The sequence below is a fragment of the Notolepis coatsorum genome (genome assembly GCF_963971535.1).
Source record: "Notolepis coatsorum genome assembly, chromosome: 3".
Classification (NCBI taxonomy): Eukaryota; Metazoa; Chordata; class Actinopteri; order Aulopiformes; family Paralepididae; genus Notolepis; species Notolepis coatsorum.
This window is the reverse complement of record NC_140167.1, coordinates 168,784,019-168,802,814: the sequence shown is the minus strand read 5'-3', so window position 1 is coordinate 168,802,814 and position 18,796 is coordinate 168,784,019. Positions and strand designations below refer to the sequence as shown.

At 43.6% G+C, this 18,796-nt stretch overlaps 1 protein-coding gene across 1 annotated transcript in view; it reads right to left on the bottom strand.

Moving 5' to 3' along the window:
* Positions 1 to 18,796, bottom strand: part of ttc21b (tetratricopeptide repeat domain 21B) — a 156,215-nt gene that overhangs the window by 76,651 nt on the left and 60,768 nt on the right. Inside the window, exons 11-15 of the mRNA XM_084310923.1 lie at positions 18,435 to 18,635; positions 14,478 to 14,607; positions 11,550 to 11,707; positions 8,522 to 8,746; positions 7,575 to 7,813 (exon numbers count right to left, since the gene is read on the bottom strand). Coding sequence (XP_084167049.1) covers positions 7,575 to 7,813; positions 8,522 to 8,746; positions 11,550 to 11,707; positions 14,478 to 14,607; positions 18,435 to 18,635 — 953 coding nt within the window. The remainder of the gene's footprint in view (positions 1 to 7,574; positions 7,814 to 8,521; positions 8,747 to 11,549; positions 11,708 to 14,477; positions 14,608 to 18,434; positions 18,636 to 18,796) is intronic.

The following is an 18,796-nucleotide window of genomic DNA, read 5'->3' as shown; positions in this document are numbered from 1 at the left end:
ATGTGGACTAAGTCATACATAGCACAAGTCCCCTCCGGTACTTGAGGTAACAGCAGTCGCATCTTTTCACCTGCGCAGCTCAATCTCTCAGTGGCGAGGAGTAACGCGTGGGAGGCTCACGCTGCCCCCGACACTTCCTGATTCTACTGCGCAGGCACACCAACCGACCTGTAGGAGTCGCTGTCCACAACGCCCGATCCCCACCCATCAGTTTCCCACCCCCTAATACGGCCAATGTGTATTAGTACGGACGACCAGCTAAACTGAAAGCAAATGTGGAGCGCTGGGCTCGAACTGACGAGCCCAGCGTCTCCATCATTTCGTGGTGAGTGCCTTGCCCACTACGCCACGTAGCCGCCCAGCCCCCACCCCTCTCTATACTTAAGCTCACCTGTCGCCGACTCTTCTTCAGTGATGCGATGAGAGCACTCCTCTCAGCCAAAGCTCATTTAACACACTTGTATTCCTCTTTGTATTATTTGTTTTCACTATTAAACCTATTTTGATCAGAAGATCCATCTACAATATAGTTGATGAATTGTAATCCACCACATGGACCTTCAGTGACAGCGGTCTACGAGTCACTCATTCAGTTCACTCAGTCATTTCATTCATTAAAGTCATCAAGTCATTAAAAACATTTCAAAACGGACTGATACAGGTACCCACTACCCAGAGATGATGTAGTGCAGGGATACTCAACTAGACTCAGGTGGGTAATTTCTATCCTTCACACCTTCACTACACCATGTAGGCGTCTGCTATATAGAAGCAATTCTCAATAACTGGACTTCTACCAGGTTTAACCTGCACTTACTAATTGCTCCTCTATTTTACCTTTAGGAACATTTCATGCATTCATACTGTATGTTGACACTAAGGCTGGGCGATATGACCAAAATATCATATCACAATATTTATTTAGTTTTGACAGTATAATGGTATGCGACGGTATAGTTTTCCAGTAGACTACAAATGACATCATGACATGACATGTGTTTTTACGTCTTTATCTTCTAATATAATTGTCATGGTCCTGTATCATTCAAAACGGTGTATTTTCTTTTACTTTTCTAATATTGCTGCAAGGAATATCTTTTAGATTAATTTAAGAATATACAGTTTGTATATATATATATATATATATTTTTTTTTTACAATATGTATATACCATATATTTGCATAGATCCATGACGGTATACCTTCATATTCACTATACCTCCCAGCCCTAGTTGACGCATAATAACATGGCTAATTATGTACGACACAGGCCTGCGCTTTACTTCACTTCGCTTTTGACTATAGGATTAATCCCTGCTCCCTTAACATTCTCTCTACATTTCCCTCTGTCAGCCTAGTGCTTATTCTGTCCCCCTTGTGTTGCTGTTCTGTGTTCTGTACAGTGTCCAGTTACTCTATTGTCATTCCCTGTGTCTTACGTCTTACCGTATAGTCTGTTGCATAGTCCTACTGCCATAACATATCGGCTAGTCTCCTATGTCGGCTGTGTCATAACATGTCTACTGTATCGTCTGTTGTATACTCCTCTTGTGGTCCTACTGTATTGACTGTCCATCCTGTCTTTTGTCATGTTGTGTTTCCTCTGTTACACTGTGTTTAAAATTTTGTAGTTACTGTACAGCACTTTGGTCGGCTCTTTGAGCAATTAAATACGCTATATAAATAAATGACTTAACTTGACTTCATTTAGGCCTGGATTTATTTTTACAAACCACACTGTGTCTGTGGATGAAGACAATATAGAGGGAATACTAGGCACCGCACAGCAGCCGCCTCTCTCTGCCTTTCTCTTGAGAATATAAAGAGTGAACTTGGATTGTGAAGACACGTAATATTCGACAGCTTCTTCAAGATCTCTAGTTTCAGATTATATCCCGGCCCGCGGTTTTGGCCCGGCGGGTCACCAGCTGAGTATCACTGGTGTTGTGCTTCTGGAACCACAAGGTACCCCTGCTGGTCTAGGAGTAAATACCTCCAGAACCCCCTCCCCCCCCCCCTCGTGTCTCTCCTGCTTCGTCTCCCTCTCAGCCCTCCGACTGTTTCAATAAAGTAGGATGAAAAAGGGAAGCAAACCGCCCCTCTTTCATGGCAAGGCTGGTGCCCGTGTTGCCAGACAGGAAATGTTAAACTATCATCCCTGAGGCTTAAAAGTATAGTTTTATGTACTTTGTTAGTAAGTGATAACAAAAGAGCAAATAGGCACACATAGGGCAAAACTATTGTACAGAGAGCACAACTATCGTATATTAGGGAAAAACTATGGTACAGAAAGCAAAACTATCGTACAGAGGGCAAAACTATCGTATAGAGAGCAACCCTATCGTATAGAAGGCAAAACTATCACATAGAGGGCAAATCCATCGTATAGGGCAAAACTATCATATAGAGAGCAAAACTATCACATAGAGGGCAAATCTATCGCATAGAGCAGGGGTGGCCAACCAGTCAGAGACTAAGAGCCACAAAAATGACTGTGGTACCACAAAGAGCCATACCATATATACCAGCGTTTCTCAACCTTTCTTTCAGTCACGGCACCCTTCATGTGTGTATAGGTCCCACCCTCTGGCCTCTGATGTTGCTAATGTCTTTTTTATTTGGGCCTCACAGGGTTAACCTCTTAAGCCCGAGCGGTCCGGTACTGGACCGCAAATGACATCAGGCCATAAATCCATCTCTACAGAATGTATGAATTAATGTTGCGTTTTCTTTTCAAATGTAGCCAAGAGTAAAGACCCTAACCCTGTCAAAACAGCAGTCAAAGTGTATATTTTCAGCATTACGTTTGTTTACCAATGATTAGTATAGGATGGGTATCGTTAGGATTTTATCAATACGACTACTCTTATCGATACTGCTTAACGGTTCGGTACTTTATCGATACTCTTATCGGTTATTTTAGATTATTATTTAAATATTTAAATATATTTAAATTAAAAAAAAATTACAATTTATTATTTGAACGGCTTAAGGCTATATCTGTACTTGATATTTGTTTGTTGTGTTGCATATTTGAAATAAACGTCAATCAAATCAAACGCCCCCTCTTAAAAAACAAAAACCTGTGTTTAACCTGGCCATCTATAAAACATCATGCTAAAACTGTGAAACAAATGTCCTACTCCCCTAAAGAAAGAAATATATAGCAAACATGACTCAGTTATGCAATAGTGCTGCTGCTTTTTATTTTGTTAAAATCTTTTAGTTAATAAGACTACAAAATGACTACAACGATTTCATGACATTTTCCTGTCCACGCCGGACGTGCGTCGGATACCTACCTTAACGTTAAAATTTCAACAACAGAACAGATTGCTGGTAATTAAACACTTCATGGAAACGGAGTAACGTTAATGCTATGTCAAGTTCATAAGTGTAGTGTAGTATGAACTCGGCGAGTCGGCATAACGTTAACGTTAGTCAGTTTCAGTGTTGCTGGATGGTACACTCTATTAGCTCCGTAGCTAACGTAGCTAGCCACGTTAACGTTAAATTTTCAACAACAGAACAGATTGCTGCTAATTAAACACTTCATGGAAACGGAGTAACGTTAACGCTATGTCGAGTTCATACGTGTAGTGTAATATGAACTCGGCATAACGTTAACGTTAGTCAGTTTCAGTGTTGCTGGATGTCTAGTTCAAAGTCACCGCCAAAGACATGCCTGGACATGACCGGCTCTACGCAAGAATACGAGACAGAAATGAGGCTGGTACTAGATTGTTCACCTAACGTATAAATACGGCGCAGGTGAATACAGAAGTATGTTACCCAATAAGTTGAAGCCTCACACCACGATACAACGTGCTGTGAAGTGGGCCCGTTTTGCCCCAAATTAGAGCCTTGAGACCGCGTGCGAATTGATAGCTGAAGTGTCAGAGTTTAACGCTGTACCGTCGAGTTCGACCTATTCTATTATTTCAGTAATAGTCTATTTATGTATAGTGTATCGTGCGGCTACCGTTCTACAGTGACCAGCATTACCAACGCTTCCTCGTACCAGCTAGTGTGCTTATCCAGGCTGGGCGGCTTAACCTGGTGCCGTCATCCGAGGAGCCCTAGACGAGGACCGTGTGGATATGTACACTGGATAACCTACACCGACGACTACAGAGCCCTTTTCGGCTGGATTATATTTGCTTTGGTCCTGTATCTGATGGAGCGGAGAATCGTCTACACCCACAATTGTGTGGGATTTACCCTGTGAGGAGCAACGTCGAGCCCGCCTCTAGGACGCCTGAGGCTGGCTAGCTTTCTTCCATGCGGAGCTGCATACCGGAGAATAGCTGTTGTTCGTCTGCGGATCAAGAGATTATTGCACTGTCTCCTGTACCTGGAGTCTCCTTATTCTTCGTTGACCCAGACTTTCGTGACCGACAAATCCTCTCCCCTGCTGGCCTACAACCGGAGGGACCCTACTAGTATCTCCCGCTGCCCTACTAGTGTACCATAGATATAATTCCTACGATACAGGTGGTATTCATTATCTCCTGCGTAATATTCTAATGGACTTACGCTCTTGACCTATTCATGCACATTCTTCGCCTTACAAGCGCGACTCTAAGTAAAGTAATGTAATATAATATTATTGCTGCTAATAAATATTCTTCTAAACGAGTACTTGTGTGAAACCGTGTTATTGTGGACGTGTTCATCTCATATACCTGTGTACTGTATGGCCAGTAGTAATGTACATAAGACAGTAGTGGTTTAATGATACCATACTTATTCAATACAGTCAGGGAATTGTACCCCTCAGTTACATTAACGTTAGTCAGTTTCAGTGTTGCTGGATGGTACACTCTATTAGCTCCATAGCTAATGTAGCTAGCCACGGACAGGCACCTCCCTACCCGTGTATGTGTGAGTGTGAGCGGCTCGCGACAAGTGTGTGTAATGGCTTGCTGCGGCTCGCTTATCATGCAGAGACAGAGAGAGGAGAGATAGTTCGCAACGTTTAAATTCCTCGAAAAAAACCTCATAATAATAATAATTTCTCTAGTATCGATAGCAGTACCGATAACGTCGGAGCTTATTAACACTTTCACTGCCACTCACGAGATATCTCGGGTTTCCGATAGTTATGTTGAAAGCCACTCACGAGATTTCTCTGAATTTTTTTTCTTCTTTTTTTTAGCGATCTGAAATCATATTGCATCACGCGAGCCTACCCTAGTATACCCGAGCGCCGCCGGCGATCAGATGTGGAAAAAAGCGCCCCCTATCGTCTCCCAGATGACATAAGGGATTTTGGAATGGACTCAATGAAAATGGATGGGGAAAAAAATCCTGTACTCCACATTTTCCAGTCCACTGATGCAGCCGGGGTTATCACAGTTCATTCTGGAGCCTCTGAGACCCGCGGAATCATGTACTGCACTGTACACACGTTGGATCCATACACTTATCGATTTTTTCGAATGGTGATCAGGAATTGGAATATACCAGTTGGATACCATCTGATGTCAGGTAAGGAATCTATGTTATCAGTGTTAGGATAATCAGACTAATTTTGATGAAGATATACTGTAAGCTGTTTTGTGAAATGGGCTCTTTCGGTTTCACTGTAAAAGTCCAAGAGGAAATGAACACGGCGATTATTCGTGCGCGGCTCGAATGTGCTTGCGTGCACGTATAATATTGATCATCTAGCGTTTATTTGAAAACGATTCATAAATAGGCCGACAAATATCAACGTTCTGGAATATTCCAGTAAAAGACGATTATCATAGAATGGTCTAGAATGAACTGTTTTTTACCTCAAAACGGGTGCTTTTCAAAATGCTCTCAAACGGAAATGAAGCGATAAAAAACCAATCTGCCTTGACAGCACTGACTGGAAAAGGATTCTTTGATAAGCGACGGGCAGATTAGACACATAGCCATAATTTAAAACATAGATTAGGCGATATTAAGCGTAACATTGGCGCCGATGGTGGCATTGAAGCGCTAACTCTGGCGCCACCTCGTGGCACTCAAAGTGTTAATACTCCGTTTTAATTCAGTACCGGTTCCCGTTTAGAACCGGGGTCCGGGGGGCATCCCTACCAATGATTGTAACTGTTATTAGTGAAATATATGATTATAGAAATCTCAGGGCATTGAGTCGGAAACCGGCGCATATTGACGAGAGGAAGTGGCGCAGCCAAAACTGAGTGTAGTCTTTTGAAGGAAGAGACCCAGGGCTTTTGATGGACTTTCGAATTTCAAAAAAACTACCCTACCCTCTCTTATTTTTCGGGATCATCTCCCACAAACCTGAACTTTATTGCCATAATACAGAACAGTTAGTTTCTCTACCTTTCTGTGAACGTCTAGCAAAAAACGGCGTTGCAATCTGATACAAATATTTGGAGAAATTTACATTATAAAAAAGTAACTGTACTTGTGAATCATGCCTGGTGATACTAAATCCAGATTGAATTCTGCCATTGGAAAGGGGAGATTTTGCCCGATCCATAGATGTGCGACTTGGCCATAATAAGGTAATTTATAGGCATGATATTCTATAATCATATTTCAAATTGCATGTGCATGTGGATGGCAGAATTCAGTACTGTATCTACAAAACCTTCTGTTTAATCATCTTCCCTTTATTCATTTGCTTAGATTTTTCAGGTCTGGTCAATTTTAGCATGGTGTTATTCACAGTCAAAGATACAAAAAATATATATATATAATTGAATTGATATTCTCCTTTGGTTCATTACAATTTACTCAAGCCTAGTAACATATAATAATAATATTTCTGACACTGGGAATACATTCCCTGAGATCCATAGATGTCCCTAGAATCAGATACCAAGAACATGCAAATGAACCATTTAAAAAAAAAAGTCTGTAAATGTGTATTCTATGTCTTATGGAATGAATGAATATATAATTTTTTTATTTCTTAATTTTTTGGAGGGAGGAGCCACACATTGGCTGGCAAAGAGCCGCATGCGGCTCGCGAGCCACGGGTGGGCCACCCCTGGCATAGAGGGCAAAACTATCGTGTAGGGGGGGAAATGTGGGATAGCATGTACAATAGTGCTGTATATACTGTATACATATATTTATTCTAATTGTATACACATATCTATCAACATCTGTCTGTACATACCTGCATATAATCCTTCTTACATATCTGTAAACACTATCTATATCTATACATATTCCTTACCTACTCTTACTAGTTACGCTGCTGGCCAGTATGACTTACTACCATAGTGTCTTTATACCTGTATCATTGTACATATTAATACTACAACTCTGCAGTGTACATCTGATTAGCACTATTACTCAGTAGTACTAACTTATATATTCTAATCACCTGTACATTGTATATTACCATTGATTGGACAATCTAGAATCACATAAAATACTGGTACACAAAATGTAGTACACTTTACTGTTACATTTGCACTCTGGTTGGATGCCAAACTTATTTTCGTTGTGCTGTACTTGTGCTGCATGATGACAATACATTTGAATCTAATCTAATTTAATCTAAAATTATTGTACAAATACGATAATTATGGTACATCTGGAAACCCTTGGTGGGTGCTCACCTGTAGCAGCTGGCGTACAGGCGTTTCTCCTTCCTGTGGTTGAGGTATATGTTGGCCATCTTCTCCTTGGCTTGGATGTAGTAGGGCTGCTCAGGGGTGATGTTTCTGAGCATGCTCAGTGCGAGCTCTGTGTCGCCACGCAGCAGCGCCAGGTCGGCGTTAGCGATGGTGACGCGCAGCTCCTCCGGGGTGCCCGAGAACTCGTTGATGGCGTCTTGCATCACCTTGGCTGCTTCATGCTGGAAATATCGAATTCACTTGTGAAATCATAATCGTATCGTGAGCATACTAATACATATTTTTTGTCACATACTTTAAAATGTATGGATTTGGTTACATTTAGAACAAAAATTATGTTTAAAGCCAGAAACTATTCATTGCCAGGTAATATACAAAACATTTTCATGGACTGAGAGGGAAGTTATGATTTAATTAAGCATTAGATCACGAGACAGAGTGGGTTATAGAAATTAGATCACGCCTATGGGTGGTTGTTAGGCCCGAGGCGCAGCCGAGTGCAATACAATAAACACACATTAATTGAAGATTTATTGACAAAACCATCAGCAGAAAAAGTAGTTAAAAAAAAAAAGGAGAAGTTGCCTCCATGTGGAAGCAGCTCGGAGGTGCGCTGTTTCAAGGCAAGAATGAAGTGGCTGTGTGTTATTGGTTTGATTGAACATTTTATTAATGTCCGCCTTGTTTCGAACTGGTTAAGAACTGTTAAAAACTTCATTCTTAGATGCTTCTATAGAAAGTAGGTGAAAAAAAAAGAGAAGTTGCCTCCCTATAGGAGGACATATTTTTTTTTAACCTACTTTCTATAGAAGCAGCTTGGAGGTGCGCTGTTTTAAGTGAGCGTGGGTTATTGAATTGATTGATTGATTGAACATTTTCCTAATGTCTGAACTCCAATGTACAGTACAGTTCTCTCCCCGCTCTCGTACCTGCTCCCCGTTGAGCCACAGGGCCTCGGCCAGCTCCAGGAACACGGAGACGCAGTCGGCCGGGCTCAGGTCCACCCTCTTGTTCTTGGACTTGGGGGAGCTCCCGGCCCGGCGGACGCCCGGCAGACTCATGGCCATCTGCAGGGTCTGGATGGCTCCCGGCAGCTCGCCCATCTTCTTCTGCGTCTGCGCCTTGATCAGGTGGTACATGGGGTGCTCTCGAACCTGGGAACAGACGTCTCATTTAGTGAATAAGATGGTAAATGGCTGCATTTATATAACTCTTTTATCCAAAGCGTTACAATTTGTTCACACACATTCACACACCGACAGCGGAGGCGTTCGTGCAAGGTGCCAACCTGCACCTGGGTTAAGTGTCTTTGCTCAAGGACACTTTGACACACTGCCCGGGAGGAGTGGGAATTGAACCTGGAACCTTCTGATTCAGATGACCACTCTACCTCCTGAGCCACTGTCGCTCCTAATGTTAATGTTTTGTATCACTCAGCAATTAGGTTTAGCTACAAACACCCCTTTTTCAACTAGGGATGGGTATCAATCTTAAAAAGAAATCTTAAAAAAAAAAAAAAAAAAAAAAACGGATAGTTTAACACTTTCAGTGCCCACAACGTGATATGACGTTTTATCAGCCCCCCCCCCCCCTGAATGCCCACGATGACAATTATCGTTTTATTTTTTTATTAGCGATCTGAATTCATATTTCATCAACAGAGTCTCCCGTTGGTACACCAGCCCCATCAGCAGCTCAGAATGGAAAAAAGCGCCCCCTATCGCCTATCCCTGAAAACTGCACGTCAGTCGCTTAGACTGACCTGGGATCAGTGATATGTAGAGGCGGGGCCATCTGGCTCCCTGAGCTGGCGAGACGTATGCTCAACATGGAAGTGATCACGGGACGTGAATCAGCCTGGAATATATATTCACAGTAGCCAATCGATAGTAGACAGTAGTGATCGATTTTTGGAATGGCGATCAGGAATTGGAATGATCTTTTTGGAGAACATCTGATCTGAGGTAAGGAATCTATTTTACCAGTCTTGGGATAATCAGAGTTATATTCGCTGAGATCTCAGCATTTGCCCTATGTGTGTGTGTGTGTGTGTGTGTGTGTGTGTGTGCACAATCGCTTTGAGGAAATCAGATAATCGATTTTCAGCTCGCGGCCCCAGCGTGCATACGTACACATAATACTATCGATAATCTAGCGTTTATTTGAAAACTATTCATAAATAGGCCGAAAAATTACAACGTTTTTGTGTATTCTAGAATATTCCAGTAAACGTCTTTTATCATGGAACATTTATATTTTCCTTGAAAACGAGGGCTTTTCAAAATGCTATAAAACGAAAATGAACCAATAAAAAAACAATCCGCTTCGACAATGTTGACTGGAAAACGAGTCATTGATAAGCGACGGGCAGATTAGACACATAGCCATAATTTAAAACATAGATTAGGCGTTATTAACGCTAACATTGAAGTGGATGGTGGGCATTCAACCGGTAAATCAAGATTAAGCTTGGGCTCTGAAAGTGTTAAGCAAATTCTTTTTTTGTCTAAAAAAATATATTTCCCCTTGTTTTACCTCTGTGATCATCTGTCTCTTTTCGATTTTATTATTTATTTTTGTCCCCTTTCCCTGTTACCCTTCGAAAGGCTCTTTTGTCCTCTCGCCAAACCGTCATTGTAAATAAGAATTTGTTCTGAATGGACCTGCCTGGTTAAACAAAGGATGAATAAAATAATATATATATATATTTTTTTTTTTTTAAGTTTGAAGGTCCAAGCAATACAGACATGATCCCAGAGGAAGACAAGAGTTATCCAATAACACCACGGATCAGCTGTCTCTTTCCTCTTGTTTTTAATCCAACCCTGCTGTTCGCTTCCAGCCAGGAACAACAGTGACCTGTTCGAGACATTGACTTGTCAACCTTCTCGGTTGAAAGGAAAGATACACAGGCGTGGGGCGGTTAGGATCCGACCGCTGATGAGATTGGAATCTACCGCTGGTCTGTCTGGGTCTGGATCGTCTGGGTCTGGATCGTCTGGGTCTGGGTCTGGGTCGTCTGGATCGTCTGGGTCGTCTGGATCGTCTGGGTCTGGGTCGTCTAGATCGTTTGGGTCTGGGTCGTCTGGATCATCTGGGTCTGGATCGTCTGGATCATCTGGGTTTGGGTCGTCTGGGTCTGGATCGTCTGGGTCTGCGTCGTCTGGGTCTGGATCGTCTGGGTCTGGATCGTCTGGGTCGTCTGGGTCTGGGTCGTCTGGATCGTCTGGGTCGTCTGGATCGTCTGGGTCTGGGTCGTCTAGATCGTCTGGGTCTGGATCGTCTGGGTCGTCTGGGTCGTCTGGATCGTCTGGGTCGTCTGGATCGTCTGGGTCTGGGTCGTCTAGATCGTTTGGGTATGGGTCGTCTGGATCATCTGGGTCTGGATCGTCTGGATCATCTGGGTTTGGGTCGTCTGGGTCTGGATCGTCTGGGTCTGCGTCGTCTGGGTCTGGATCGTCTGGGTCTGGCCCGTCTGGGTCTGGATCGTCTGGGCCGTCTGGGTCGTCTGGCCCTTCTGGGTCTGGATCATCTGGGTCTGAATCGTCTGGGTCTGGGTCGTCTGGCCCATCTGGGTCTGGGTCATCTGGGTCTGGGTCGTCTGGATCATCTGGGTCTGGATCGTCTGGGTCTGGGTCGTCTGGGTCTGGATCGTCTGGGTCTGGATCGTCTAGGTCTGGATCGTCTGGGTCTGGATCGTCTGGGTCTGGATCATCTGGGTCTGGATCATCTGGGTCTGGGTCGTCTGGCCCGTCTGGGTCTGGATCATCTGGGTCTGGATCGTCTAGATCGTCTGGATCGTCTGTGTCTGGATCGTCTGGGTCTGGATCGTCTAGCCCGTCTGGGTCTGGCCCGTCTGGGTCTGGATCGTCTGGCCTGTCTGGGTCTGGATCGTCTGGCCTGTCTGGGTCGTCTGGGTCTGGCCCGTCCGGGTCTGGGTCTGGCCCTGGGTCGTACCTGGAAGCTGTGGCTGAGACAGAGCTCCAGCGACTGGGAGGAGAGCTTGAAGCTGCCCTGCAGCAGGTGGAGCTGAGCCATGAGCAGGTGAGCCTCGGCGTGAGAGGGACTCTGCTCCAGACAGTGCTGCAGGCTGCTCTGGGCTGCCTCCATGTCGCCTGAGGGACGCAAACCATTAAGACACATTAATTCACAGAGTCACAGCAGAAAACATTTACATTTAGTCATTTAGCTGAAGCTTTTATCCAAAACGACTTACGAGTTGTGTACAACAAGTCAGCAGGAAGGGTACAACTCTGGTAGCTAAGGGTAACAGTCAATCAAACAGTGTTGAAGTTGAGAGCTACAGTATACTACTACCTACTATGCTAATATGTCTATACTAGTACTACCTACTATGCTAATATGTTTATACTAGGGCGGTCAGTTTATCGCGTTAATTAGATTAATTAATTACACAGCAAATTATCGCGTTATGAAAATTAACTCAAAATTAATTACACTTTTTTATTTTTTTATATAATAATATTTTGTTTGCATCTCATTCATCGTATCTTATCTTATTCCATAAGAATGTAGAATACACATTTACAGACTTTTTTTTTTAATATGGTCCATTTGCATGTTCTTGGTATCTGATTCTAGGGACATCTATGAATCTCAGGGAATGTATTCCCAGTGTCAGAAATACTGTGGGCTAGATCCACAAAGAATGGATTGCACGGTGCAAGGTGCACCCTTACTTACAATTCATTATGAATTGAAAATGGGGGACCCTGATGTAAACAAGACGAAAGTCTTTCTCTGGTCTGCATCCCCTTAACAATTGTGTGTATTGAGCCGTACTGTATTGTACCCATTCTGCAATCTGTTAATAACATTTTCATTCAATCAATCAATCTGCGCGGTGATTGATTGAATGAACATTTTATTTTGAGTAAATTGTAATGAACCAAATGAGAATATCAATAATTTTTTTTTTATCTTTGACTCTGAATAACACCATGCTCAAATTGACCAGACCTGAAAAATCTAAGCAAATGAATAGATGGAAGATGATTAAACAGAAGGTTTTGTAGATACAGTACTGAATTCTGCCATCCGGACATGATTATAGAATATAGAATATCAGGCATAAAATGGTTATGCGATTAAAATGCGATTAATTAGATTAATTAATTACAAATCCTGTAATTAATTAGATGAATTTTTTTAATCGCCTGACAGCACTAGTTTATACTTCTACCTACTATGCTAATATGTCTATACTACTACCTACTATGATAATATGTCTATACTACTACCTACTATGATAATATGTCTTTACTAATATGCACTCAAGACTGTAGCACTCAAGTTCAACACTGTTTGACGAACAATCTTATTGCGCACAGTGCAATACTCCAATTCAGCCATTGGCAATTCAGCCGTTGGGTGGGGGGCGCTGTTGAGCGGGCCTGTGACCGGACCTGAAAGCGCCCCTGGCTCTGCGGCTCTGCAGCTGCATGCTATTTGCAAATCCAGCATGAGCCAGCTCCCGCTGCAGCGGTCGTTATCAGAAGAACACTACACACATATCATAATGTTTACAGCAAACTGTAGTTGATCACCAGGTATGTTTTTATTAACGTAGAATAATTCATATATATATATTAGGGCTGTCAGTTTATCACGTTAATTAGATTAATTAATTACACAGCAAATTATTGTGTTATGAAAATTAACTCTGCCATCCGGACACATGCAATTTGAAATATGATTATAGAATATAAAATATCAGGCATAAAATGGTTATGCGATTAAAATGCGATTAATTAGATTAATTAATTACAAATCCTGTAATTAATTAGATACATTTTTTTAATCACCTGACAGCACTAATATATATGCGCGCACTGACAGTCGGCTAATTGACATTTCCTGTGAAAAAAATTAAATCCTCTCGTCCCGTTTGCGTCCCAAAAAAGATTTCTGTTCGTCCCAAATCAATATTTGATCGTCCCCGGGACGACGGGACATTGTTAGTCTCGAGCCCTGCTCACAACACTCACTTTAAACAAACAACACACTGCAGCACCCACTCTCCACACTTTAGATCACCTAAACACACTTTATATTTATTGGTAAAGGATTTGCACTACAACTCGTACACCTTACTGTAAATTGTACCTAAATTGTACCTCATCCCATTTCTGCTTTGCACTATATAGTATTGTATATTAGTACATTGCATAGTATATTGTATATTGTACGGTAACTCAGTTACTTCTATTCTGCATCGAACATTGTACATATGTCTATACTGAACACTGTGACTTCTATTTTTACGTCAATTTTACATGCTATACTATTTTATTTCATACTTATCTTGTCTAGCACAGTCTCTGGAGCGTAACAGTAAGAAGCATTTTGTATAAAAGTATTCTGTACTTCTGTATGACAACTATTAAAGAAACTTGAAACTTGTTTGTTTTTCAACCATATCTGTTGACAATATAATTTCTTTATATATTGAAGGCTACATCCTGCTACCTTTCTCAGCTTCTCTATTTCAAGGCAATATTTACAAAAACTAAACTAAAACTAGTAATTTCCTATACAAACATGTTTCCTACTATTTATTCTGCATAATAATAATCTGTTCTGTGCGCATGCGCGTACCCGCGCGCGCGCGGCGTCCGGGCAGTTCCCATATTACGACTGCACCACTGCTTTTAGACACAGTGTAAATCAGACGGATTGAGTAGAAATCAGCAAGCTTCATTACGCTCCATAGACAACAAATGGGCCCTGACTTTATGGAGGTAATAAAATGTTTGTGTGAGGTTTCAATCCTGGTTCAAACATAACATTTAGTCAGAAAAGCAGCTGCGGTCAGTGGAACAGAATCGGGGAGGAAAGCGTCTCCCGTTCGAAGGCAACGCGTACCGGACTGGAAGCGGACTTTGGCCAACAGGAAGACCCCGAGCAGGAGGCCCGGGACGACCTTCACCACGGTGTCCAGGACGGAGACGCAGTGCTGGAGCTGAGGGGGAGGGGTCTGTCCCGGGGCTGGAGGCTGGGAGACACAGAGGTCAGAGGTCATCTACTGTACACAATATCATACCATCATAGCAGCTAGTTTCAGTGGCAGCGGGGCGTTCCCTAAACAAGGTTGTAGGGGCACAGCGGCGCTATGACAACATGCCAGCAACGTTTTTGGAGTGAAAGTTTGGGGCCAACTTAGAAACAGAGATGAATCATTGTCTAATATGTGATTGCTCGATCCTCCGTTCCTTTGTTCCACTGTGTGTGTGTGTGTGCATGTGCGTGTGTTCAATGTTAAACTATTGTGCAACCGTATACACTGTATATTTAAGTTGCAGGAATTTACAGCAAATGGCTTTCTTTATTGGGAGTGACAGTGGTTCAGGAGGTAGAGCGGTTGTCTGGTAATCGGAAGGTTCCCGGTTCGATTCCCGCTCGCTCCTCCCGGGCAGCGTGTCGAATTGACTTTGAGCAAGACACTTAACCCCTAACTGCTCCCGATGAGCAGGTCGGCACCTTACACGGTCGCCTCCGCCATCGGTGTGTGAATCATCATTTATTTATGTGTGAGTGAATGGGTGAATGTTAGGCATGAGTTGTAAAGCGCTTTGGATTCAAATCTGTATATAAATGCAGTCCGTTTACCATTTAATAGCAGAAAACACAATAGTGTCGGACGACAGAGATCTCTCCGCTATCCCAGGAGTGTTATGTATGTTTCCAGGTCAATAATTAAAGGACAGAGACACCATTTGTTCCGGGACGACGATGCAAGCTGTGTCAACAACACTGAAGGACACCATCCCAGGTTTGCTATCCCAGGTGAGCCTGATGATCCACCCTGTGTGGAGAATAGTTATATTCTGTTCTCCCTCCTCCCTCCTCCCCCCATCTCCTCCTCAAACCATTAGGTTTGGTAACCAGGACAGACTCTGGGAAAGTGCCACGTGGCAGATGAACAATGGTGTCTGACTCCGTTACCCATACAGTACATTTACATTTGACACTTAGTCATAACAAAGTGTAGGCATAGTCTACATTCTATATCATAGTAAGACAAGGTGCTTCAGGCTATACCTCCCCCCACACACACACACACACAGGCTGCTGTGACACCTGCATCTCCCCGGGCAGATCAATAAACACAAACACAAACACTTGACTTGACTTTCCAGTCGAGTTCCAAAATTCCAGTAATAGCAATAACACAACCGCTAGGAAACGTTTAGTGTCACACTACGCCATCATCACACGTGAGCCTGTTGCATGTGGGAACATACCGTGAGATATAAACATGATTTTTCACATCAATATTTCTAAAAGAAAAATGGTTGGCTTGAGTATGTATGCGGCTGGTGTGAGTTGGGTAGTGTAGTTTTATGACATTTCGACATCCATTGAAAGCCTTGGGTGTCCTCTTTCTTAATGTAGCAACCTGAATATATGCCTATTATTCAGATGTGCTGACTTGCCTTTTATCTCCCCTTTGTGCACAAAGACATGTTGACTAGTTTCCATTGATATTCTCACGAACAATGACGCGAGCTCCTCCTTCTACCGGCTGAAATATGGATTATAAACGGCATTACTGGATTCTATTCTACAATCCTTTTCCCTGTGGAGCTAGTAGGCGGTAACAGCAGGGGGCGCGGTGGCAGGCAGAGAGCGTACGGGAGAGACGGAGGAGGAAGTAGACGGAAGTGCGAGGAACCAGCCTCTTCGACATTGGACTTGGATCGGTTCGGTCGTGTCTGGAAGAGCCTCGTATTGAACTTGAGTATATTACGGGTTATCCTATACCAGCAAACGTAGAAGCGTGTTGCATGTTTCCTTACGGACTACCCTAGCGATACAACGAGTTATCCTAGAAGGAATGCGGTATCGCCCTGAGGGGTTTAAGTTAAAGTTATTCCCTCTAGCGAGGTGCCCTGCCAGCGTGGCGTGAAGAGGACCGGTGTTTAGAAACACCCTGCGTTATCATATATCCCGGCTAGCAGGAGGGCTGTCTGGGGACCCAGAGTGTAGCTGCAGTGTTAGTGAGGGAGAGCTTAGATACGCGCGTGGACCCAGAACCAGTTGTCTACAACCAGTCTGCTCCGGCTGTCTACAACCAGATCAACACCAGGCTGCCTGCAGCGCACGGGAGTTTGTCCCGACCAACAGAGGTTGCCATCACCCAGCACACGCTCTCAGCCCAGCACTGCCTCTCTGCTCCAGCTCCGCCTGCTAGCACCCTCGCCGAGAGCGTTCGACGCCATCTTGCCTTCCGGACGACGGTGGCGCGGCGAGGCCGCCATATTGGTTGAGTACAATTGAGCATCTACGCTCCGGAGCTATTACACAGTACACAGTGTGGTGCGGCCCGCGGGCGAAGCTAACGTTGCTAACCACAGTTCTAGGGGTACCCCATTAACAATACATGCCGGCATTAGCATAGGACTTTTGTAAGGTATTTGTGGGCCCACCTTTTGATTTCTTTTCATTTTCTTTGAGTGTGATAACGGGTTTGTTCTTTAATAATATTTTCCCATCTAATTAACCCTTTCCCTGTGGGGAAGTTACCGACCTGGTGCATTATAAATAAAGCCTAGAGAGGTATTATTCTTGCCGTATAATTAAAACCTGCTGGAGGTATTATACAGGGTGAAGACCCAGACGTGGGCGATGAGTCAAACACATTGAAGTATATTATCCCTGATATTAACCCAGAGGTGGGTGTATAATATACGTGTTTATGAGGTATGGAGTTACAAGCGGAACTATAGTGGGACTTCAGTCCATTTGGTCACTATTATTAAATCATTGTAACTGACCAGTATAAGTAACATTAAAGAATTAGATGGGAGTTCTGTGTGCGTGTCTATCCATGAGCCGTTTAACAACTCTTTTGGTGTGGGTAACGTTAACATAATTAACCCCTTCCTATTCCACCTTTCCCTTTTCATTGTAAGGTTTCTAGGGTCATTGAGGGAGGGTACTGCTTGCGGGGGGAACCCAGGGTATTTATTTACAATTCAGTCACTAGGTGTGGGAGGGTTTAAGGAGCAATTGGGGGAAGTGGGAGCGTGTTGGGGAGTACTGCTGACCGCCCTGCTGCAGAGGAGGAAGACCAGAGTACCAGACCAGGTTGGTAAATCACGGGCCCCATCCACTCACACTACCAGCCTCCAGTCGAAGCTCCAGACTCAAAGACGGAGGTGCAGTCAGACAGAGCTCTACTGTGTCTCGCTACCCAGTGATTGTGCTCACCCGTTCCCACGAAGCAGGGATAATCCACCCTGCTACATTAAGACTACAATGATTTCATGAGTGCTTCTTCTTCTCGCTTCTAAATCGTTCGTTTTCTGGTGCAATGCGCGCTCATAAACAAGCTCATATTTTGCTAATAACACTTAAAATCGTCGATAAACAAACGTAGTGCTGAAAATATACACATTGACTGCTGTTTTGATAGGGTTAGGATCTTTACTCTAGTCTACATTTGAAAAAGAAACGCAATATTACTTGCGTTTCTGTATTGACTGTATTGATCTATTTATGACGTACAAATAAATCTTGTACCGGTACCGGGCCGATCGGGCTTAAGAGGTTAAAGAGCGTTGCAGTAGCAATAAGGATATGTTGCGTGGAAACACACGTTGTTTTTATCTTTCGGATAACGCTAAGCTCGCTTTCAACGCAACAACGTTTCCCCCGATACTTTCTCCACAGCTGACCAGTGTTCGTCTTCCTGCAACAACTCTCGCGGGATTTCAGAGCGAAATTTCTGTTTCATTGGCACAAACTTCCATCCCTAGTTTAAAGACTTGTTTTAAAGAACCTGTGAGCAACATGTTTATCCAAAACGTCTCGTCTGACCTTGGCCGGACACAGCGCCAGGTACTCCTTGACGATCTCCAGCAGGAAGTCGGGGTTGAGCTTCTCAAAGTACTCCACGCCCAGCGGCAGCCCCTGCAGGCTGGAGAAGTGAGTGTCCACTGCATCGTTCAGCAGGTTGGTCACCTCCTCCTGGGACTGACGCCTCTTCACCGCCAAGACCGCCCGCAGGTACAGCAGCTCCTAGAGGAGAGGGGAGGGGGGGGGGGGGTAATGAGAGGGGAGGGAGGAGAGGGAGGAGGGAGGGAGAGGGAGAACGGAATATAATTATTCTCCACACAGGGTGGATCATCAGGCTCACCTGGGATAGGAAACCTGGGATATGAGACCTGGGATATGAGACC